This window comes from Coturnix japonica, chromosome 4 (assembly GCF_054131305.1).
Source record: "Coturnix japonica strain WE chromosome 4, WE-NBRP24, whole genome shotgun sequence".
In the NCBI taxonomy this organism is placed as follows: Eukaryota; Metazoa; Chordata; class Aves; order Galliformes; family Phasianidae; genus Coturnix; species Coturnix japonica.
In genome coordinates this window covers 62248638-62272845 of record NC_140666.1, presented here as the reverse complement: position 1 = coordinate 62272845, position 24208 = coordinate 62248638, and the positions used below count along the sequence as shown (strand labels likewise).

General features: G+C 39.5%; 2 protein-coding genes across 21 annotated transcripts in view; one reads left to right on the top strand and one right to left on the bottom strand.

The window, feature by feature from the left end:
• TSPAN5 (tetraspanin 5) overlaps positions 1-5563 on the top strand; it is a 76199-nt gene extending 70636 nt beyond the window's left edge. For both annotated transcript variants that reach the window (XM_015862134.3, XM_085545277.1), the window contains one exon: positions 270-5563. In XM_015862134.3, the coding sequence (XP_015717620.1) occupies positions 270-335 (66 nt within the window). In that variant the 3' untranslated portion in view covers positions 336-5563. The remainder of the gene's footprint in view (positions 1-269) is intronic.
• A 2781-nt stretch (positions 5564-8344) lies between these two features.
• Positions 8345-24208, bottom strand: part of RAP1GDS1 (Rap1 GTPase-GDP dissociation stimulator 1) — an 81061-nt gene continuing 65197 nt past the window's right edge. For 18 of the 19 annotated variants that reach the window (XM_085545265.1, XM_085545272.1, XM_085545266.1 and 15 more), the window contains 9 exons: positions 22052-22177; positions 19179-19322; positions 18790-18921; positions 18241-18375; positions 16708-16833; positions 15572-15711; positions 12849-12975; positions 11306-11434; positions 8345-9011 (listed from right to left, as the gene is read on the bottom strand). In XM_085545265.1, the coding sequence (XP_085401391.1) occupies positions 8884-9011; positions 11306-11434; positions 12849-12975; positions 15572-15711; positions 16708-16833; positions 18241-18375; positions 18790-18921; positions 19179-19322; positions 22052-22177 (1187 nt within the window). In that variant the 3' untranslated portion in view covers positions 8345-8883. Of the gene's footprint in view, positions 9012-11305; positions 11435-12848; positions 12976-15571; positions 15769-16707; positions 16834-18240; positions 18376-18789; positions 18922-19178; positions 19323-22051; positions 22178-24208 lie in introns of all 19 variants that reach the window. The other variant, XR_014945394.1, reaches the window with a different exon arrangement.

Here is a 24208-nt window from a genome sequence, read left to right as displayed (position 1 = left end):
GTTTGTGATGTTTAAATGAGCCATGGAATACCTTTACAGTTGTTTTTGTGAAGGAAATACAGAACAATTCAATTTCCTGGAACCCAGCGATGCTATAAAAAGATGAGGGTTACAGGAGTTTTTCAATACTTTCTTCTGCCAACACTTAGTGTTAATGTCTAAATTTCTGTTGCTTGTTTTCCTATCAAAGTTTTGTATAACTGAAGGGGTTTGCCTGTGTGGAAAGAGTTGTCCAATGCTCCAAATGAATAAACTGTTGTCTCTTACAGATATTTGGGATTTGCTTAGCCCAGAATTTGGTTAGTGACATTGAGGCTGTCAGAGCCAGCTGGTAAAACTGCTGAAGTAACTACAACAAGACACTGGACAACCGAAACCCTCTGAAACCTCCAGTGTGTCTCTCCGACACCAAGCTGTATGGACATGGGTGACAGGGAAGCCTTCTCTCCCACACTGTCTCAAGTTTAAGTTCCTGATATTGCAGTGAACTCGTATTTCTTTGGGGTAGGGATGAGAAGAGTGGGCTCTTTAAAATCTGCTGCTCACTGACGATTCTTTTTTTGTTCTTTTTGCTTTAAACCACCAGTTTGAAAGCTGTTGAGCCGTGAATCTCTACTGTATTCTTGATCCTGAGTAACAAGTGGACACTTTTTAAAAATTGGTGTTTTCAGTGGGACAGAGTTGCATCATTATAATCTGTGGATATACTGTTTATTCTTCATGTCATGAGCTCTTAGTAGCTGCCAAGTATTCCTGAGATGGTCACTCACCTCACCACTCTGTAAAGGAACTGTCTTTATTTTCACAGATAAACATAGCTACAGCCTAAACTCATCAAGCAGGAAACAACTTTCTATGCATCTATTGTACAGTAAATGAAACTGTTTTTAAAACAAGGGAAAGTTACTTTTTTGGTGTGGTTGGTTTTTTGTTTGTTTTTGTTTTTTGTTCCTTTTACACAAGGTTCCAGCCATCTCCCTGTAGTACTTTCAAGTTGGAATCAGCAAGCTCGCAGGGAGAACTGCCTAGTTTTATCAACATCTTTCTTCCTTTCTCCGCCCTTGTGTGAATGGAAAGGAGTTTTATATTTGTCAGACAAGGGTTGTGGAGCCTTTAGTTGCTGCCGTACCTTAGGCAAGAATGAGATATAACTGTATAAATGTATGAAAGCAGTGTGGATATTGGGTCCAAGTGAATATTATTATTCGAAAAAATGATTTATATATTAACTTAAAAAAAAAATCAAAGCATATGTATCTGATATGGCTAAATCTTTTGTTTCTCTGGAATTTAGTGTAACCTAATATACTAATATTAGGGATCTCACTAATATTATGCTTTGATATACTTGTACAAAACTTCTTTTAAGATAATTTCTTGGTCTTTAGTGTTTCTCTTTTGATTTTCTTTTTTTTTTCTTCAATTCTTTTCACTTGCATGAGCTGTGGAGTAAGAATCTGTGACGCTCCAGTGCTTTAAATCTGTGCATATGTTTTAATACAGTCTAATCCAAACTTGTTTATTGGTAAATGCATGTGATTATGGGAAGATCATATTCCATTCCTTTGGAGAGAACAGCTTTTACCGGAGTAAATGCTTACTTCCAGTGGACAAATCCTTGCTCTGAAGATAAAATGCAACAACAAGAACAAAAAATCTTGAAGCAATGGAATAAAAGTTCTAAAATAGAAATGTGCATTAGGATCAGCCAAGACACATACTCTTGAAATGGACAAAGGAGCAAAATTTGGAATCAAACTCAAATAGTGGAAGAAGAATCAGATCAGACTCCTTCCACCTTAAAGTTTGATTTGTTGTTCTTCAAAACTAATAGTGAATTTACAAACCTGACCCAGACTTGGATAGTTTCATTGCACTTTGTACAAATTATGCTTCTTTTATTACCTTTTTCAATGTCTGTAGAATAAGCCCTGAAAGCTATGAGCTCTTTGCTCCTGCTTTGGTAAAACAGTGATAAAAAGGTGTGTAGCACCTCTTTGAGGAGTACAAGGAGTAGATGCATTGTTTCTTAAGTGTCCCTGTGGGGGATGGACAGGAGGCTGCTCTGGTGGCCTATTAAGGTCTTTTCTGGTCCCATGAATCTTAAACACAAGATTACATGTACCCTTGCATATTTTGCCTTTCTGTGCTTTAGTCAACTGTGTTTTTCCCCCATCCAAAAACTGGTATTGGGCACACTGGTGATCCACAGATGCTACAGAAAGTCCTGTGGTCCTTCTGTCTGTCAGTATTACCTCATTCTCTTCTGGTTAACTCCCAATGACTGTCTCTGAATCAGGCAGCCTCCATATCCTTCGGTATCTGCTGTTAAAGGCCAGCCATGACTCAGAGGTGTTTTTTTGTTTTTTTTTCTTTTTCTTCTTCTTTTTTTTTTTTTTTTTTTTTTTTTTTTTAAGCCTTTGCAAGTGATTATAGTTCACTGTCCTTAATAAAGTTGGTTCCACCTCACCGCAGTGTTATGTTTTTCTTAGTCACTCCTCATTTTGAGGAGTTACCAGTGTTGGTTTCCCACAAAGAGACACACCATTTTGCCTGATAGCAGCAAGACAGACAGATCATCAGCACCTATGATGCTGCACTGATGAAATGGTGTGGGGAGAAGTCAGGCAAGTCTGGTTCAGGAAATAACTCCTTCACTCAAGAGCTTTGGTTGTGACCCAGCACTTTGCTTTGAGAAAAAAAGAGAAAAAGTCTGTATTACAGAAACATTCCTTATTGCCACTGATCTTAAATACTGCTGTTGCTGCTATGGGCTTCTGAAGACAACTTCCATTCCTCTACTTGAATTTCTGCGGTTGTACTGTATTGGCCTTCTGTCTCATTGTGCTGTTCTCTGAGCTCCAGTCTGCTGGATGTGTGCTGGCAGTGTCAGGCTGATAGGAAGGTAAATGATCTGAGGTGAGCAAGTCTTTTTATCAGTATTTGCACAAGTACTCACAAATGTGCAACATATCTTGTGAGTCCCGGAGTGACCATTCTTATTAAAAAACCACTATATTTTTCTAGGCCTTGTATTTTTTGCTGCAGATGTTAATTCCCTCCCCCCATAGCTCCCTATAACTTTTCTGGTTTTTGCAGTTATTTGATGGATGAACACTGAATGTTCAGGATTACCTACTTGTATCCCACATTTAAATCCCACATTTCTGTCTACAGATTGGATTAGATGTCCTAGAAATGCCCCAGCAACTGGCAGCTTAGGTATCCAATTTGGAAAGCTTGTGGGAAGCATTGGAGGTCAATCCATTATGGTCAGAGCCTACCAAAATCAATCAAGCTTTTTTCTAGAAAACCTTACAAAAACTTCATGTGAGCACAACTAGAGCACAACAACATAGGCTCATTTTCCAAAGCAATAAGATATAAGATAAGGCAGTACGAGTTTTTGGCAATCTCTAGCTTGTCTGATGTGCTAGTGGGTGAGTTCAGAGGTTGGTGTAACTTTCCTTAATTTGCAGTGGTTGCTTAAAACTTTGTTGTGATGCTTGTGGCTCTTCATGGAGCATGAGACAGCTGTTTGCTGTGAGCTTCCTATGTGATGGGAGTGTTTCTGCTTAGAGGTTGCTTTGGTGATGGCCCTGATTTTAAAGCCATTTTTGGATTCTCCACTGAACCCTAGCAAAGGGCACCACAATTCTTGCTCCTCTGCTTTCTAAATTCTCTCCATATTCACAAGCCTTTTCTTATGTGTATGTTCTTTTAATACCTAATGAACAAGTGTTTGGTTTGTCTATGTGTTTGTTTCTGTAGACAGTAGATATCTTTGTTTCAAAATCCATAATTTTGATTGTATCCCTTTGAGTTTGAAGCAGTGGAGATGTTGCTCAAGTGCTCTCTGTCCTACAAGCCTTCTCTCCCTTCGAGAGGGATGCTGATTGTGGTTCTGCTGTGTAAATAGTGTTTGAAATGTAAATAGCAGCATGCAGATTAAATGATTCTTGCACATGATTGCTTTTCACCCTTGAAGTGTTTATACTGACAAACAAGATAATCCACCGTGCAACTTCACTGACCGAACCTGAGCGCAGCAAATGGCCATTTGTGCTGTACCTCGCCTTGTCGGTGAGGCAGAAGCTCTTTAGTCGCCTGCCACCTACTGTCTGCGGGCTCACTTGCAGCAGGTACTCAGAGGGGAAAGCTCTGTTAATATCAGGACTTCCCTTTCATTTTTCCTTTGCTACTTGGCATTAGGAGAATAGAATTAGACTGTAAACTGGAGTATCAGAGTCAGGGCCCCCTACCAGTTTTGGGAGGCAAACATCACTTGCGGCAGGACTAAGCATGGTGCTATTTGAATTGCTGTGGTCCTGAATGTTAATTTGCATTTTTACTTCATTAGAGATGCCCTTGGCAAAATTGATTCTGATGAACACTGCTGGTTACAAGAGAAACTCTCATGTGTATTCTTAATTCCATTTCCTTTCCTGCTGTACATGTGCCATTTGGGTGCACTGTAGCGATAGTTCTGCAAATGACTGGGGGGGTGGGGTGGGGGTTAAATCTCAACAGGCGTCAAGAGCTAGTAAAGGTTCCAGTTGCTCTCTCCTATTTTTGTTTTCTCTCTGAAGCTTTTGAGAGTGTCTGTATTTGTTAGCAAAACTGTATAATGCAAACAAAGGAATCTACCTTGTTTGATCTGCTACCTACCAAAATTTGCCACTTTAAGAAAAATCTTCTTCCCCTAACATTCAGCAACATTGTCACTGCTAGCGTGTATCATGCAGGAGTGTGTGCCATGCCACGTTACTAGCTGTCTATTGTGTTTCAGCAATACAAAGTTGTTGACGAGAAGCTCCATCTGTATGTATGTTCATGTTCATCCTGTGTACTCAGTAGAGATGGACCTATTGCTGCCTTGATTTCTGGTGAGGATGGGATTTGGGTTTTGTGGCTCAGGTCCATCTCTGAGAAGTGTTTTCTAGATTAGTTCCAACTGGATCTCTGTGCTTGGATCATCCAATGGCACAAGGAAAGGTGTTGATATTTACCCTTTATGTATCATTCCTTTTTATACGAATGTATTCTTGTGTTCCTTTTTTTTTTTTTTTTTTTTAATCAGATGTAAAATTGATTGTAAAAGCCAACTACATTTACTGATTGAAAGTATTGGTATAACAGAACTGCATGCCCAGTAGAGTTTGACTTGAACTTTAGTTATCTGATTTCAGACTGGTTATCTTTGGTCTAGGAGAAAAGCATAGATCAGGTGCATATGTATTACTTGTCATCTTTAGCAGTAGACTGTGGTATTGTATCACATGCTGATCTCAATGGATGTAACTGGAGTATACTTAGGAAGTTAATACAACTTCCTGGTAATTCATTTTAAGCTATTGAAAGTGGTCTTGGTCATGCTACTTGTGTTCTTGGGTTTTTGTTTTTTAATAGATGCATTTTTTTTTTAGGTATGTTTTAATACACTTACGATGGACAACACGATAGTTTTAATAGTTGTGCAGTACTCTGTATTTACTTGAAGTAAATCATTTTATATGCAATTTGTTAGATAATTACAATTTTATAAATAAAATTGCGTGAAATATGGTGTTGTGAATGTGTACTCTTGGTGTAGCACTTAATGTTGAAGATACAAATTTCAGGCAAAACTCCTCTGAGGAAATGGCACCCTCTTCTCTCCCCCAAACTGGCAGGGAAAATAAATCCCAGGGTCTCACATGCACATAGAATTTACATTCTGAGATAGTCACGAGACATGTTGTGTGCTGCCCATGGCTGCTATTAAATAAGTAATAATCTAATACCTCAACACACATCCTCAAAAGAAGAAAACTCGCATCTAGCATCAGCTGTTACTGAAGTGTAGCTAACAAATGTGCTCTGTTTATTTCTGACAGGTCACTGGTGTTCTTCGTGCTGCTGTGGCTGCTGGTCAGTACAGCTGTTGGAGCTCCCACCACAGTCATTTTAGTGACCATGAAGTGTTGAGATCTCTGCAGGGAGCAGAATGAAGGGGTATAGCGTTTTGTCATGCATTAGATGTTTGTCAAGGGAAGTGGAAATTTAAGTTTTCTAAGTGTAATATCTCCAAACAAAAGTAGTGAGGGCTGGCTTATTGAATTGTGCAGGTAACAGGTAACCATGTGTAATGATTGGACTTGTTTACAAATAAGGGGAAAGAACTTAGTATTTCAAAAGCCGTAAGGAAAGCGAATCCAGTTCACTATCTCTAAAATACAGTGTTTCATCAACCTGCATTGTTTTGTGATAAGTAATAAGTATAGTTGGTTTGAGGCACTTTGGAAAACAGACTGACAAAACCAAATGTTCCTGGGAAGTCAGTGCCCTGATTCAATTCCCCTAAAGTACTTACCACCGCTATTTCCGCAGTGGAAAATCTTGCCTCCATCTTTAGTAGTACTGGCAGCACCTGGCTTGATCAAGATTTTGCACTGGGTGCAAATGTGTAGGTCTGTTCTGGCAGATGGGGCTCTGTGAGAGGCATTTCTCACAAGTTTCACCAAGAAGTACAGTTTCTGAACTTCTAGGGGCTGGTGAGCTGTTTGTCATCTTTCATTGATCTGGTTGAATCAGAGAGCTGGTATGAATTGGGCCAAATGATTACGATCATTTGTCTTGTGACAGCTTCTGGCTATGACAGGTTATGTGCTGCCCCAGTGCACGTGCTCCTTTCTAGTCCTGTTGTGGGCTAAGAGATGTGAACACCAAAGTACATCATAAACCTGGCCTTATTTTGTGCTGTGTTTTTGACTGTTCTTAGGTCTTGTTTCTCTAATGAAGAGAGATTGAGAGAATATATGATTTGCCAACTACATAGAAATGTCCTGCTGGCTGCCTCAGATCAATGCAGCATTTTTGTGGACAGATAGTTTCTTCAGTTGTCTTCTGCCATAACACAAAACCATCTTCACACTTGTGCAGGCTTAGCATGGTCTTTATCTAGAAGTGTAAGTCACTTGGTATTCTGTCCTGGGAAACCATCTGAAAATTAAAGGGTATCACTGTTGGCCTTTATGCTTGCTGTGCCGGTAGTATCTCTAATAAAAATTCAGTAATAGGAAATGTCTGATATTTAACTTGAAGTCCAGATAGACAAGAAGGTGAATGGGAATTGTCACTCCTTTTTTATGCCCTGCTTATGTGAGCAGTTGTGGTTTATGCCAGTGTATAAAGGAATAAAGAATCTAGAACTGGGTAAGTCATTGATAAATGATCTAATGTATTTTGGAATCTATTGGAATTAATGGAAATTCTTTCCATGCCTGAAAACTTGGGCTCATATAAGCCTGCTATTAAGTGTGATTGTAAACATGCGGGCTGCATTTACCAGTGTAGAAGTTCTGCATTATTCACAGCCTCGTGTTATAGGGCTGTAATCTGTGTCCACAGCAATATGTTCTGGAGGTGGCTTTATTGCTAGCTATACTAACATGTATTTTGAATTTGTTTGTTTGTTTGTTTTAATAAGAGGCTCTTGTACAGTTGGTACTTGAGGCTTTTTCTTTGCATTTTACTGATAGTTGCCAGTTACTTTCTGGTACTGGATTAAATAGATGTGAAATTTGATCTTTTGTGTGAGTACTCCTATAGCATCTGTTGGGTTTTGGTACAGTCTCAAATCTGAAACAAACTGAAATATGTGTCCATTCTCTTTTCATACGCAGCCTCTGTGCACAACTCATTTTCTGGCATGAGTGGCATCTTCCATCACAGTGTGGGATGCCCAATGATTTCACAGAGCCTAGCAGTGAATTTGAGATGGTCAAAAGCTGTGTTTTGCAACCACATGGTGTGGAGTCACGTGTGTGCTTAGGCTCTAGGTTTGACTTGTGTTGATAAGCAAGGAGCCAGAGACTGAAGATAGAACTGAGAGCGCTGAATTCTCCTTTACTTAGTTGAGGAGAAATGCATGTGTTTCTTACTTGGTGGGGTTCTCTTCACAGAATCGTGGGGGTTGGAAAGGACCTCCAGAGATCCAACCCATCTTGATAAGCTGCTGCAAGATACGCTTTTTAAAATCCATCTAAAAATAACCCAAAACATAGTAACAAAAACCCACCCAACCCAACCAAGCCCAACAGCACCTGTGGCTACATGGCTTTATGGAATAAGGGTTGTGTTGTGTACTGCCATTGAAACCCACAATTGTTAAACAACCACAGTGCCTCTGGATGAGCATATACAGTGAAAGAGGCTGGAATTGTTTCCTTTGTATTCTTGCAGCTGAAAGGCAGTCAGCGGTTGTGTTGGGGACAGAGCCAGGAACAAGAAGGGCTCTTCAGCAGTACATGTTGGTACGGTCACAGCTTGTGTGAGTGAGTATGAAAAAGGACAAACCACAGGATAAGTGAAAGCACTGAAATTTTTATTTGTTTACCTCTAGGTACCACGAGTTTGACATTAACAGGCAAGACCAGTGAATGAGCAGCAGTACATTGCATTCAAACCTGCCTCCTCAGAGCACCAAAAATGGAGCTAGATTTACTTCTTAATCCTACAGTCAGTGCACTAGCCTGGACTTGCTGCATCTTGTACTGTCCCTAATTTAGTAGTACATTGTTATGCAGTTAGGGGGGTGTGAGGAAAGAGTCATTGTGTAGTACCACTTTTACATCATCATAGGACTACAACATGCACATTCCACTATGTGGCCCAAGCAACAAGAATACAAGTAGAACAGTTACGGGCGGAGACAGGTTCATGTTAACACCACCTATGAATTTTTAGAAACCTTTTTGGATGGGTACCTACAGCAGTTCATCAATTTGTGTGGGGACATTACACGCATGCACAAGTGATACAGTGGAAAACATAGCAGGAGCGACAGCAGGACAAAGGATGAAGGTGGAATCTGTGATGGATGCAATGAAAACAAGACCTTCCTCAGCTTTCTACAGCAAGTCTCTGCTCTGTTAGCGAGGCCTGCTGGGCAACAGTTTTGTTCTCATGGCTGCGGAGTTTTGATACGACTTCTAGGAACGCCATGTTCTGCACTTCCTTTTGGAGAGATTCTGGAAAAGAAATGGTAGGAGAAACAGTTCTTTGTATGAGATGTGCAAGAGAACAGCAAAGCATGGTGTGAAGCACTTAGGAAAGTGTCAGCACTACCCCGTGCCCATTGTATTTGTATAAGCCCACAAATGTAATCTTTTTATTTACTGTTTTGAATTGCTTTTAAGAATAGAGGAAATCTCTGAGGCTTTGAGCTTGCACAGACCCCCATATTTCAGGTAGAGATGAAGGATGAAGTTTCTGCATAGCAAACTATGCATAACAGTTACAAAAATCTACCTGGAATGCCTTCCAAAAAAGATGCTTAAGAATTTTTTTAATTGAATGTTTTTGTTTGATTCCTTAAACTATTTTGATGGAGTGAGCAAGTTCGCCTGAAGGGTTCACTGCATAGCTCGTCTGTATCAAATCAGCTCTGGCTGGTTGTGAGAGCGTGAAGAGGATATGTCACCACCTCATCACTGGTAGGTGGCCATTTTACAGTTCAGCTCTGTACTTGTCACAAGTACAGCACACCAGGTAATGTTATGTGTATATATACAGCATTTATGTTTGACTTGAAACTTTGAGGCCATTTCATGGTTCCTATCCTGGATAGCATTCTACTTGATGTCAGAAAGGAAAGGAAGGGAGCTTATTCAAAGCCCTATGCTCTAGACTTCCCACAGTTAAGAGCCAAAGCAGCTGGTTTTGTTTCATGTCCTGTTTAGTCCATTCTAGTGAACTCACTCAGCAACAAACACCTACATGTATTTTTTGCTTCCCAGGTGCTGCTGGGGGCTTAATCCCTGAGCTTCCCAGGAGGAATTCCAACCAGCTGTTTCAGATTAGCTATGCTATATATGCTATGCGTATTTACGGCTTTTCCTTACAACACTCTTGGGCATTTCTTTCTCTTCTTACTTTCTTGTTCACACGTTTTCACTGGGTTTTCTTTTTTTCTTGTAGTTATCCCTGTCTTTGTGTGTTGGGAGCTCTCATGCTGCTGTGCACCTGGGAACCAGTATATACTGAGCAGTGTCAGTGAAGCTGTTGGGTGCTTAGGCTGTGCAGGCACTTTCCATTCCCCTTTCTAAGATATCATCAAGCATAAGCAGTGTTACTGAACTGCCTTTGAGGAGCTTGCTGTGACTTGCTGCGTAAACAAAACTTAATACCAGAGTTGCTCAGTTGTTGCTCTTATATACTGGCTATTTTTACACGGGTCTATTCATGAGGAAGCAGGGCTGAACATTGGAGCAGCTCTGACTTCTTCACAGCTGTGCATTGCAATAATGTGCTGTCTGCTCCCTGGGAGAATGCCAAGATGCCTCATGTCTAGGCAAAGTTTACAGTGTGGTGGCAGAACAATCTCTGCCACTTGGATAACCCTGAAAAAACAAGGGAAGACTGCACCCTTATTCTGGTGGAATAGCGAGACAGTTGTTTGACTTTAAATAACACTGTCAGTCAATCTTGCAGGTGACGTGACTTGGAGAAATGAAAATGCAAGGGTCAGGCAAAACTTCTGAGGGTGACAGTTTTTGTTGTAAGTGCGCATAAGAACATCACAGTGAGTGAAAGAAATGTAGCCACTTCTTGAATCCTTAACTGAAGATCAAATGTGCTCCGTTCCCTGCATCAGCACTTCCAGCAGAGGCACATGTTGGAACACCTCCTGTTTATCACCACAAAGTCAGTTGTGCCTGGAGCATGCTTGGGCTGCCAAGGGAAGAACCCTTCCTAGCAAGGAGAGTGAGGATCCCTCCTAGGGCAGGACTACATCAACATGTTGTACTAAGTTCTCATTTGTATGTGTCTCTGCAAGTATTTCTTATCTTTTTAAACTTCCTGCAATTCTTGGAGGAATTTAAAGTCAAGAGGTACCTTGCAAACTTCTCTTCCACTTAATTTTACTTGTGTAAGTTGAAAAACAGCAAACCAGCCGTCATACATCAGTTACAGGGAACTTACAGCTAAAGGCGAAAATTAACTTGTTATCCATGTGCTTGCACAGAGAGCCCAATACTGTACAGTTTAAAATGTCTTTCATTTTTTTTTCCTGTTAAATTTCCAGGAGCTTCCTGCAGAAGCCAGAATCTGATTTCTGTAGTTAATATCCAAAACAGAATGAACAGCCTCTTTTTCTAGACCCTATAAAGTGTCACAGTAAACTGAGCCATTCTGCGAACACTCATAGTAAACGGAGAACTGGTCTCAGTGTATTTGCACATTTGCACGTGCCCTACGTTTAATCTACAGAAAGATTAATTATATAATTGTTTTGGGAAAGCAGTCCCTCTCAAGTACTCACCAGATCCTATAAGGGCACAGACCAGCACCATGGAGTTATATTTTATTTCTGGAGCACTCCTGTCATCTGATAGCAGTCTGTGTAGAATCTGAACAAGCTGAGCATTTTCAAGATCCTTTTCAGCAGTGACTGAAATACAAGTGAAAACTTGTGAAACTGGAATTGGTGCTTCATTGGATACTTTTGTGTTTCAGCCTTTTATGGAAACATGGATCTCTAACTGGTAATGAAACTGGTGCTGCAGTAGAACAGGTTGGATGGTTTGGTGATAGGAATCACAGCTCTCGCTATAAAAGTGCAAAATAGCCAAACTGCTTGAGAAGACAATCACTATGTTCAGTGATAAAATCTAATCTTAAATGTACAGTGAGCTGATGGAAAATGTGCCTGGCTTTCTACCTACTTAGGCTAGCACTTGCAACATTTAAGCATAGAAGACTTTGCCTGAATTTCCTTTTAGAAAATTTGCCTGAATTTAATATTGACAGGGGAAATCTTGACTCCACAGTAGGAAAACTCGAGGTCTATTGTTAACACTGTGAAAGGCTTTGCAAGATCAGAGTATGATTTTTTTTCCCCCTGAAGTTTTCTAGAAAATATACTGAATTCAGGCTTGAAACCTTTAGATGTCTGAAGGGTCAGAAAATTCACATAAATATCATTTCCTTTCAGTAAAAAAGAAATAATTGGCAGTGATTTGGAAGTTGAATGCAGCATTCTGCGGGTACACAATGACAAGAGATGAGATCAAAAACAAAAGTATGTGGTACTTGTTTAGTTCATTATACTAATTAATAAGCAAACAAACAGTACAAATTAAGCCCCCACTTAGAGGAGATTTAAGTTACTTGTTAGGAGGTAACTCTTTACTCAGAGGGCAGTGAGGCACTGGAACAGGCTGCCCAGAGAAGTTATGGATTCCACATCCCTGGAGATGTTCAAGGCAAAGTTGGATGGGATCTTGGGCAGTCTGATCTAGTGAGAGGCAGCCCTGACCATGGTGGGAGGAAGTGGAACTGGTTATTTTTGTTACCTTCCAACCTAAGCCATTCTATGAAGCTGAAGCATGTAATCATCTCTGTCTTCATATGGCAACTCTAGACATATTTTGGGGCCTCATCCACCTCTGTATGTATTCTGTAGCTCCTGCTGATTAGGTAAGTGAAAGCTTTTTTCAGATAAGTCCTCTCAAGAGGGGACTGACTGTTTCAGTGTACACAGGCCTCAGTCACAGTCTGTACTCCAAATTACAATTTTATTAACTGTTGGGTTTTATCTGAAATCTCCTGGAGGTTGTTCTGTATTCTGTGATCACCTATCAGAATAGAGAAGTAGATACCAGCAAATATCAACTTTCGGCATAAACTTATTGTTTGCCTATTTCTTTGCATGAATTGCCATCTATTTCCGTGCTACAAAAAGGGAGGTGAAAGCAGCAGCCTGTTCTACATTGCAAAATAAACTCACAGCGCTCTGCCTATAGGATTTCTTTTGAGCGCGGGCTGAAAAGAACACAGGTAGTGTTAACTGCTGGGATACTCACCTAACTCTAAAGCTGCTATTAGTGCCAGTGCAACGAGAGCTTCGTTTTGCATTATTACATGTTCACTGGTTGCCATGGTTACTAAATGCTTGATGCCACCACTCTGTACAATCGTCCTAATTACGTCCTAAAAGAAATGGCACAAAAATCTGCATTACATAAAACTGAAGTTTAAACATTTTAAACATTAAATATTGCATTTAAACAAAGTTAATGTGGATACTCACTGGCTATATGCACATTTAATCACATTGCATGAAAATGTATGTGCGGTTGAGCCTACAAATAATCTGCCACTAACTTTGCAATTATTATCTAGAACTTATTAAACCAAGCCAGTTAAGCACTTTTAAGACACGTATTGCTCTTTTCCACTTTACCATCTATAATTTCAGTTGCCTAACCTGTGCTGTGTTTGAACTTAGCTGGTGTTCAAAGATTATTAATTTATGTTATTAATTTTTCCCTTTATGTTGTCTTGTTGAAAGCAGTTTATCAAACCCACCCCAAAAAACTGTGTAATTGAGATAAGGAAATACAAGAATACAGTTTAATAATGTTGGCACCCCTCCCTGTGCTTCATCTCTCCATGGATTTTCAGTTTCTTCCAGATGTTCAGAGAGATGAGATCACAAATATTATATCCACTACTTAATAGAAATTGTATACTAGAATAAAAAGGTTTTCAGAAGTAGGCAGGAAAATGAATAAAAAATAAATGAATATGAGGCAGGTTAGGAAAGGACAATTCTGAGATACTGATAAGTCGGTTTTTGTTCTAAAGCCAGCAATTAAAATGGACCATTGACTAAGATCTAGGAAATAAAAATGCTGGCTGGGTTAAGTGACTTAAAGTAGTTTAAACATATATAAGCAGATTCTCTTTCCAAGTTCAAAATGTGATGTGCGTTACACATGTAATGAAGGATGAATAAAAATCTTGGGTGCATGCATTTTGATTACCTGTATGCCATCGTGAGAAAGATAGTCTGCACCTAAAGCAAATTTTCATCGTTATGTGCACAAAACGTATTTGGAAATTGTTTGCCTGGAGGTCAGGTAACTGTGCAGGCCAAGGGGCAGCTGTCCATGGAAATGTGGTTTGCCTTTGACATTTATTTTTTATTTGTTCAAATCTGCAAAGATTTGAAGCAGTAGTTGTTTCTTGAAATCAGAATCCAATTTAAATTTATAAGCCTGTTGAATTTCCATTTAAAGCACATGCCTCTTTCCAATTCCAACCACAAACCCGGCTCATTAACTGATACGTGTGTTTAGAATAATTTATGTTCCATTGCTTGCACAGACTGTGCGGTGATATTCTTTGCGTAAGGAAAAAGACACGATACAATCACAACCTTGAAAACTGAAATACTTGTAGACAGTCACACTGAAGATGCTTGTCGCACAAGTCACAGCATAATGACAGAAGAATTTGTCATTCAGAAAAAATAAGAGTTTTTAAATCACATCATGTCTGAAGTATGTAAGTGGTTCTATATTTTTTCCTACTCTCATGGATAGTTTTTCTCACTTGTGATTTTTCTGGTGGAAATCCAAAGTGACCTTGAGACTTGGAGTACTCTGGGAGCTGCTACTTTCTGTTTGACTTGGGGAATTTTGGCTATCTGTCTTGACATCAAAAGTTAAACGACTGTAGTTGAACATAGCCTCTGAAATGGCAGTGCCAAGCAGGTAAGAGGTGATAAGTCAGATAAATCAGGTTTGGGTACTCGTGCAACATAACAAAGGGAGTGTGTACTTGTGAATCAGAAGTTCCTAAACCACTCCCGCCTTTCTCAATGTTAGCCCAAGTACCAATAAATAAAAAATGATTTAAAATCTAATGTGCACTAAGGAACCAGTTATGTCTACAATCCAAACCTAGAGGGCAGTAAATGCTTTAAAAAAACCCAACAACCTTCTCAGCTGTTTTCTTCTACCAAAGACGTTTCTCCTGTAAGTACCCAAACCACAAAGAAATTCAACTGCGATAATTCTGTTAAGTGCAGTCTTAATACCAATTTCAAGCCATTAACTGTGTCTCTGCTTTTAGGATTAGATTCTGTTATATTGTAGAGTATTAATAATTTGCATCTGTGGCTTTTGACACCATCTATACACAGCACCTTGTAAGTGGTGTGAGGGTAGGTATGGAATTTGGAGTGGGAAAACTGGGCATAAATTGAACTGAAAATCAAAAACTGGACATAAAATGGAGAACGAGCATTAGAAGGGGACGGTAATCTAGAAATCAGTAAAGGTGTAGGTCTCCATATTCCTATTGATTTGTTTTTGTAGAGATATTGCATAGTGTTTGCATAGTATTGCATTGTGTTTTTCACTTTGCGAAAACCATGGACAAATGAAGAAGTCACTGTTGGTCAGAGTTCCCGCCATCACACTTCTTACTGTTAAGTAGAAAATATGGCAAGCTGAGCTTCTGCTGAATACAGATCAAATTCTAACAATCTAAGACTTAGCTGTATTCACTCTAACAGTGTTCCTTGACCTTCTTCTGTATTTTTTTTTTTTTACCTATGTAGATCCAGAGAGTGTTTAAACCTGATGCTTCACTTGGACTGGCAGGTCCTGGCAGCTGAGAGGATGTGAAACAGGAAATCAACCAACCCAGCTCTCAACAGTACTTAAATACCAGTAACCATGAAGTACAAAGGTAACTCTTTGTCCTTACAAGCTGAGCTTTTTCACCACTAACTTACTTTAGATTTGCTGTGTCGTATAAGTGCAGAAAGTAGTCTGTTTGATTCTCCCATCACACCTGCATGATCCTTGGCTTCACACCACTCCACCAATCGTTCCACCAGTTTTGCATTTTTTCCCAGTTGCTCAGCTGCTTCTGCTACATATTGCCGGAGCCAACAACACAACAGAGAAGTTGTCATTTTTTAAGCAAGTGCTAGAAAAATAAGCTGAAAGTTACTTACTAGAAGGAGTTTAGACATTCACCAGCTTGTACTGCATGAAAAATGAAGGTTGCATGGAAGCAATTAAAGCCAGTCAAAACGGAGACAAATATTAGAAACACTCATACCCAGTTCCCAAGTAAAACTCAGTTAAACTCAGCCCAGTTTGAAATTTGTGCAGTGATTAACATCAGAGAAAATACAGGTAGTGCCACATTCCCAGTTGAACTAGATAAAAAATTTCAAGGACCACCACAGTCAGTAAAATATTGTAGCTGATAGGTTGCATAAATTTCCTCAATGAATTTCTATTTCATAGAAATAGCATAGCTAATAGCTGTGGTAAACTACCACGTTCTGAAGTTGCTTTTCATTTTCTTTTTTTCCCCCAGAAATCTGCTGCACAAGGTTGAAAACAATTTGGTAATTTATTTCATTAATAACAGGTGTTAATTTCAAAAATACACGTTCCAGGTACAGAATAAGCTGCAGAACCAAAAGGTGTTTGCTGTTTTTGAACCTGCAACTTATCATGTAGCGAGTGCATTAGTATGTTTCAAGGAGCTTGGTACAGCTAGAGAATGCAGCAAGTGAACAGCAAAACTGGAGTTGTAGCTTTACAACTCCCACACCTCAGTGCATTCTCACATTGTGACAGTGTAGGAGTGGTCTGAAATATGAAAGTAAATAAGCATTTGACACCTATTCTGAGGGTCCCCACTAGTCAGTTTGGGAGTTCGGGGGGGGGGAAAAAACCATCAACCCACATTTTTCTCTCCCTTTGTAGATACATTTATTCAAAAACCTGAGGATTAAAACTGAAAAGATAAAACAAACAAAAACCCTCTGCTTCTCTCGTGTAAGAGTTTTAGCAGTATATCACAGACTGAACCACAGCAAATCACTTAACATAGCGAACAGTTTATTTTTACCTTGTGCATCTATTAACATTCGTAATGTTCCCAGCAGCTTGAACTGAACAGGGGGCATCTCCGATCTGAGAAATTTCAATACTGCTTCTGCAACACCAGCTGATAGCATCTTAGCCTTATTTACAACTGCATGAATAAAGAACAGGAATTATCTCGAGAACATTTTTGGAAGATGTCGTTTATTTCCAAGACAGTCTTGGTGCAGTTTTTCAGACAGTTTGAAAAATAGCTTGTGAACACAGACTTCAGGAACATGAGTGTGTGCTGACAATGCTGTGTTGTACGAAAATGTTGTGGTTGCTGAGACACACGTGTGAAATGAAGTGCCTTATCCCAGCATGCACTCGTAACTTCCAGTGTTCACCCGAGAACGTGGAGACCACACTTCCCCACCACAGCTTAGGAAAGGAGTCCTCCACAAAATGAACCAAGCAGAAGCCCAGGCCAGTACTTACCTACACCCCAAAACATGGAGAAACTTCTCTGATTCCCAATAACACATTTCTCTTTCATATAGGGAAAGGAACTAAAGCATCCAATTAGCAGCATGACCTCTTCCCACTTGTAATATTCGATACAAACAACACTGTGGCCTCCCAAGCTCTCCTTCATCCCTTTCACTAGTCTAAGTTCTCTGCTTCCATGGAGCTCTCTGAAATCTATGTGAGCTGCAAACTTGATCCAATATCATGGTTAGAAAAAAATGTTTTATTTCATATTCAGAGTAGCGTTTAACGAGCCGTTCTTCACTGGGGCCACTTACTCATTTTTCTGTAATGACATTCATTAAGTCGTGTGTAGGTCTCTGGCTGACATTCCTGAGCACAGGCTACAGGGAAGCTTTCCAACTGATGCAAGTTAACAGAATTACCTAAGCAAGGTAAGCAAATGGTGTAGCACAAAAGCTGCATGGGTTTAATATGTATGCACAATCATTTTTAGAAAGTTACTGTTTGTCAAAACTGAAAATAGTAAAATAAGGTTAAATGGATGAAAGACTTTTTGTGGCTTTGTATTAGAAAGCATACATCAGTATTAAGGTTTTGTTTGGGTTTTATCCGCTCATGCTCTGCCTTTTATGTTTGCATAATCAAAAATCACAAATGAAGTTATTAAAAATGACAGAATTAGCATTCAGTTCATTGCCTCCAAACAGTAACTAATCAGAACAGGTCGGCTATTCTAACAGCTCACCTCCAGCTCTACCTTCTGAATAGTCAAAGCTTTAGGAAGTTACAGGGGGATGCAGTGTTTCAATATATTCCTCACTGTTGTCTGGTGGGGACCTTGGGCTGTGAAAGAGAACCCAAATGAAACAAAAACAAACAAAAAAGCAGTGCTCTGCACTTCTGAGGCCTTGGCTTCCTGCCCTTTCCTTGGTGGGGAATGAGACTGTGGATTCAAAGTGTCAAAGGATGGCTGATAGATCTGTGATGTATTTAAAACTGCTGGTTGCTATCGCTGTGCAAAAGCTATAAAAGCAAGACAGCAGAATTTCCTCTTGGGTAGGTAGCAGTACAAAGGGGGGCTTACCAGGAATAGCCAGGTTTCTGAGCGCGCTCAGAGCTGCGTGTTGCACAGTTACATTTCCATCCTCCACATGTCTGTCTAGCAGATCCATCAGCTTTTGAACTATGCCATTATCCACCATATGGATGCAGTTTCCATCTGCGCAAAATGAGACGAGTCACTTGTGAATGAAAGATTTTTATGAGTGCTTTTTAAGAACAGAAGTGTCAGTTCCCTGCTCCTTTCTAGATTTTATTGTTGGAGCATTTGACCATCAGTGGGTCAATGGGATTTGTGGTGCTCATGACAAACCTAGAACAGTGACAGAGGAAGAACTGCAGAAGGCAGAAATTCCCTATACATCTATTACAAATGTGAAACATTTTACTATTATTATTATTTTGTAAATAGACATCATACTTTTCAGGCCAGTGAAACATGAAACTACTGATGTTGCTATAGAGTTTACTACCGGCTTTACCAGAGTGTACACCTTTTCTTTGTACCTGTACAGACGTAGCATGATAGAAAGGCACAGTTAAGCACAGATAGGATACTGTGGAGTATTCTTACCGTTTCTGGCAAAATTTGCAATAGCCAGTGCTCCTGCAAGTTGTAGCTGATGGCTGTTGGAAGGAATCCATGAAAGTACTCTTTGGAACACACTGCCTCTTCCTCCTTCAAATAACTTCTGCATGGATTCATCTGGGATAAAAAGCAGATAGTCAGCAAGCCAAAGAAATTTTAGGGAAAATTCTTTATGTTTGTCAAGTTCTACCACATTTACTGCAATCAGTTTGGTCCTGCATTCGGTGAGAGATGAAATCTAACCTAACCTACTAAATGTTAAATGCCAGATCCTTTAGGTTATTTGAAAATTGTTTAATAAGTAGTAACATTCAGCATCCAAATGGCACACAGGTGTCTGCTCTTGCTTTGCAGAAGTGACACACTGCACTTACCTCCAAGCAGTAACAAAACCATAAGATCAGAAGCTGTTTTAAGCTCCGCAACATCATCCTCTTTGTCACTGTCAACAGTCTTCTGGACAACCTCAAGTAAGCACTCCACCAATCCTGCTTCAACCAGCTGCAGTTTAATGACATCTGTGAAACAGCATGGAGAGTAGGAGCCAGCATTATAATTTAAAATACATCCATTGAACCTCCATGCAGGACAGCCAAAGACTAGCAATGTCAAGTGTTTCACTGACAACTTGTGTAACCAAAATAACTGTGCATTCTTAAGGTCAACTTCCATCAAAAGTCATGTAGCAGGTGTGCACCCTCAGCTCTGGACCACCCTTAGACCACATCTATGCACTGTGAAGCAGCGTGTTGCTGCTATTCTGAAAAATGAGCAAATTACTTTGCAGAAATTATCTGGCATTTCAGTCCTCGCACAGCATGAGCTCATAAGGGCCTTGCTGTGCTTGGGCTCTCCAAAGAATTTGGACTGAGTTGCAGAACAAACCTAAGGGTGCATCTTCTGTTTTGTGTACAGAAGAGCCACTGCAAGTATAAAATACAGATTTTATTAAAAATGAAATTTCAGAGCAAGTAATGACCCATTTCTTTCAGTTGAGCCAAGATTTCTGTCACTTGTTCCAAGGGCTTCAGGAGTAAAGAAAGGCCAAATCCAGCAGGCTGGGTTGGGAGACAAATTTATTGTGATCAAAGAAAAGTTGGAAACTGCTGAGGCGAGCTCATTCCTTGCTTATTAGAAATGAGGCTCAATGGAGAAGGTGATGAATGGGTTGTTTAGGTAGCAATATAGGATTTGGAAGCAATAATTTTTCTGTCTCTAGAACACAATATTTAATGCATTATTATTTATTTTTTTTCCCCTGTGAATTTAGAGCTGGATATCTCCTTCTTTACACACACAAATTCCCTTCCTGTTACGTTGGAATGGCAAATCACCTGATGCTGTGTCACCTCTTTTTGTTACGTGAAAGTGATTCTATTAGTTTTGCATCCTGATTTTGGAGAGCACAGTCTCAAAGGTCTGCAGAAATGTAAGTAACAGCCATTTGTTTGGATGTTTTCTGCATGAGGTGGTGTAAGGAGCTTAGCTCAAGTTAAAATAGAGTTGGGTGAGAAAAAATGTCCCAACTTCTCTGTTGAAGGATCAGGCACCTCTTATCCATTTACTGCTGTTGCTCAGCTTTTGTGCCTGAGCGAAATTGTTTCTCCCAGAGCAGCTGACCTTCTCATGGACTCTCTTAGGAATGCAAATAATCTATTCCAGTAGCTCATCTAGATGGTTTTGCCTCATGGCTGATGGCCAATGATCTATAATCAAAAGCACCTAGCAGCACTAGCACAGTGGACTCATGCTCATTTAGGTATGCCTTGGCCTCACAGTGGAAGAGTTCCGTTGACTGCCACATAGTGCAAGCAGCTGAGTTATGTTCAGCAGCAGTAAACCTATGAAAGTTTACTGTGACTGTAAAGCAGACAAAAATTAAGCATTTGAAATGAAATATGTCAAAGTCACAGAATGTTAGGCTAATTCTGTGTCAGTCTTGAAGGGCTGAACTTCTTAGAGCAGCTTCTAGTAATTATATAATAAATGAATATATTTTGGCAAAATGCATGTTTTCAGAACTGAAAAGAGAAATCCTGTTTCACATATAACTTGCAATGAAAGACAAAGGAACTGCCAAAAATAGACATTATCATAACTCTAAATTGAAGACAAAATGTGTCTTGATTTATACTGGGAAGAATAGGATGAAACTTGAATCTTCTGAGTCTACAATTATCTTCTAAGAATGCATTCAATTTCAGCAAGTTTTAATGCTGAGGTGATGAAAACAAAGTATAGAGCCATCAAATACTGTTCTATCTTTCACACCCTGAGCTGTTAATTGATATTTTGGTTTCCCTTAAGGGCAGATAGAAGGTTATACAAACTGCTGTGAGTCTTTCCAGAGGAACATGCTGGAGGGGTGGTCCTCACCCATCACTCATTCACTGCTCAGGCTAGACTAGAAACTTCAGTCTCCTGAGGCTGGTGCTAATATATTACACCAAACTCAAAGTAAATGATTTCCGAATGAAAAGTAAGAAGAGAATGTCCTCCTAGCTCTGCAATTAACGTGTTCCTTGCAAAAATATTTCCATAGGAAATTAAACTGTTGGGAGAGGGTTCTGAGGTCCCAGTAAGTGATGTAGTGACTGATTTATTGGTGCTGCAATAGACTATGAACACTTCAGCCAATGGTTGCGTGTATTCTCTTGCTCCTCAGGGCCTATAGAACTGTGCCAGCCTCTTGTGAGCTTTCAGGAGAAAATGGAGTTCTCTGTATTTCAAAAAGAGACTTGCTGGCTACTACAGAGAAGTAACAATCAATAGTAAACTATACTGATTTTAAAACACAACTTGTAAAGCAAATAGATCGTGCTCATAGGATAAGAATACAATGCTGAAGTGAGAGTAACAGTCCTACAACAGCTCTGATGGGCATCTCTGATATTCACAGTGCTCTGTAGATAAATGTCAAAAACTATTCTGTAGGAAAGAAAGAAAATCTGCTTTTGATATTCCCACTGCAGGTAGGAGGAAATAAAATATAGCATACAGAATGAATCAGAGGTGGAATCAGCATCAGCAATTTGTAGGCTCCTGTCATGTATTCAGACAGTTAAAACATTCGCTTCATCTGAAACTGTCATCATACACCCCTGGGGACTGCCAAACAAGGCAGCCAATTGCTCTGCTGTTAGTCCCCGAAAGAGACAAACATATCCATTCCTTTATTATATTATTTTATATAAAAAATACCGTAGGGTAAAAAAAAAAAAAAAAAAGTAAATAATCAAACGCTCACCATTTTCTGCGAGGGGAGCCAAAACTTCAAAGATCATCTCTTTTTTATCATGCTCTACTTGCTTCTTGAACAGTTTCACAAGCTCTTCAGCAATGTTTGTGTAGGCAAACTGCTCTTTGCTTGACTCTGCAAAGCAAAACTTCCGTATCAAGTAAACAAACCAAATCAAAAGCTAGGATGACTTTTTCTCTCTCTTTTTTACCAGATTTACTCAGTGAGATGACTAATAGTGCACTTCACAGGCAAGAACAATAGAATCATGTTTGTCACAAAATGGAATGAAATAGTCTAATGCTTTAGAGCAAATGTACTGCCTTCAATTATGAATAAGGCTGTTCAAAAAGACCTGTGTACATGATTGAGGCTGTTGAGGCTGTTTCTGCCCAAGAGAATGTAAAGGTAGCTATAGAAACAGTAACATGACAAAAATAAAGATGGTATTTTATTATCCTCAGCTAAAGAGGAAGACTAACAGATCATATACTGTATTTTCCCTTGGAGAAAGCTTTAGTGTTTACGTGGTCTTGTGATGGTGACATTTCCTTTAAAATCTGTGCCTGGCTGTTGCAAGGCTGTTTCATACTGCACAGATATCATAACGCAGCTTTACAGCTGGCCAAGGTGGCCACAAGGAGGGTTACCCATTGGACTGTGGTTTTTTATGTGCTGTGGTGCCAACAGAAGCATCTGATTCTATTGCCTGTATCTGATTCCTCCTAACTGGCAGTTTTACAGGGGATGCAGATGGTGGGACTGGTGTTCTGTGTTCTCCAGTTGCCACCTCCTGAGGGCCATCTGTAATTAAATCTTCCAGCACCTTTGCTAACGCTCTAGGGGATGGTTAGAGATTATTTTAATGTAGAACTGGTCAAGGACTGGGAAAAAGCATGAAGTACAGACCTAGCCCCTTTTATGCACATCCCACTGCTGCTTTTTCTCAATATGTATGACTGCATTGTGTATTATAAGTGGATTTTTGACCTTTCTGGTATTTGAAAAGCACCACCACTCTCTCAATTGTTTTTTGTTGTTTATTTTTGCCCTACTTTGACACAGTTTCATATAACGCTTCTCCTGGGATCTGTAGAATGCAGTTGTCTCTATTACGTGATGAAAGATGACAACCTGACAATAAAATTCCCTGAAGTTACATGGCAAAAATAAAACATTACAGATGCAGTGATTGGCTGAGTTATTGCTTAAGGGAGATTAAAGTATTAAAAGCTAAATTAATTTTGTGTCAATCTTAAAGAACAAGCAGCTTTTCACTGTGCAGGAACGGGAAAGGAAGCAGCTGCTTTAAGCTTTTTTCCCATGTTCATTGCCCAGCTGGCCAGTGCTGGCTGTTCCCAAAGAGGGAAAGAAGATGTAGTTCTCAGCATCATATTTAATATCTTTATGTTTTCAGTTGTGTTTTAGTAGCAGTAGAATTTCCAGCAAAGCTCGTATTACAGTTTTTTACTGTACGGACAGAAAATGTTAGCACCTGTCTTGAAGATCTCTGATGTATTCATTTCTTTAGTGGTAATGATGAATCTTCCTGTTTTATTCTGCAAACTTGCCTTCTATGAACAAAGGCATTATGTGTATGACCAGACTAGATGGGTACATAATATTCTCTCTAACCTTGAAAACTATGAATGAAGGACAGTTTGAATAATTCCAGGCCTTCAGATAATTCTAACTCACAGATATCTTTTTCATGTTCTGAACCACAGGATGTCCTTAGAAATGCAGGATGATAATCCCAGCTGCTATATTGTTACACTTCAGAGTAAATAGAAAATTGAATAAATAGGACTAAAATTTGACCAAATAGGTTTGTAAAAGTTCAGCACCAATGTAAAACTAGCAACCTGTTGATTTACACTTTGCTGAATCCTAATCCAAACCTATTGGATCAAAGCATCATCACGTACTTCAGATTAAATGAAGCTGTATACAAACGTGTTATAAAACACAACCTCTATCATGGCGTGTACATGCAAGTATGTAGTCTAGCACATATTGAAATTCAGCGTCTAAAAGAAGGTTGTACAAATAGGCTTATGAACTGTGCCTTCTCATTTCACTCAGTGAATTCCATGAGCAAATTTAATCCTGAGAGAACTTTGTGGGGCTGCACCAGGATACGTAATTTATATTATTAACAAATAA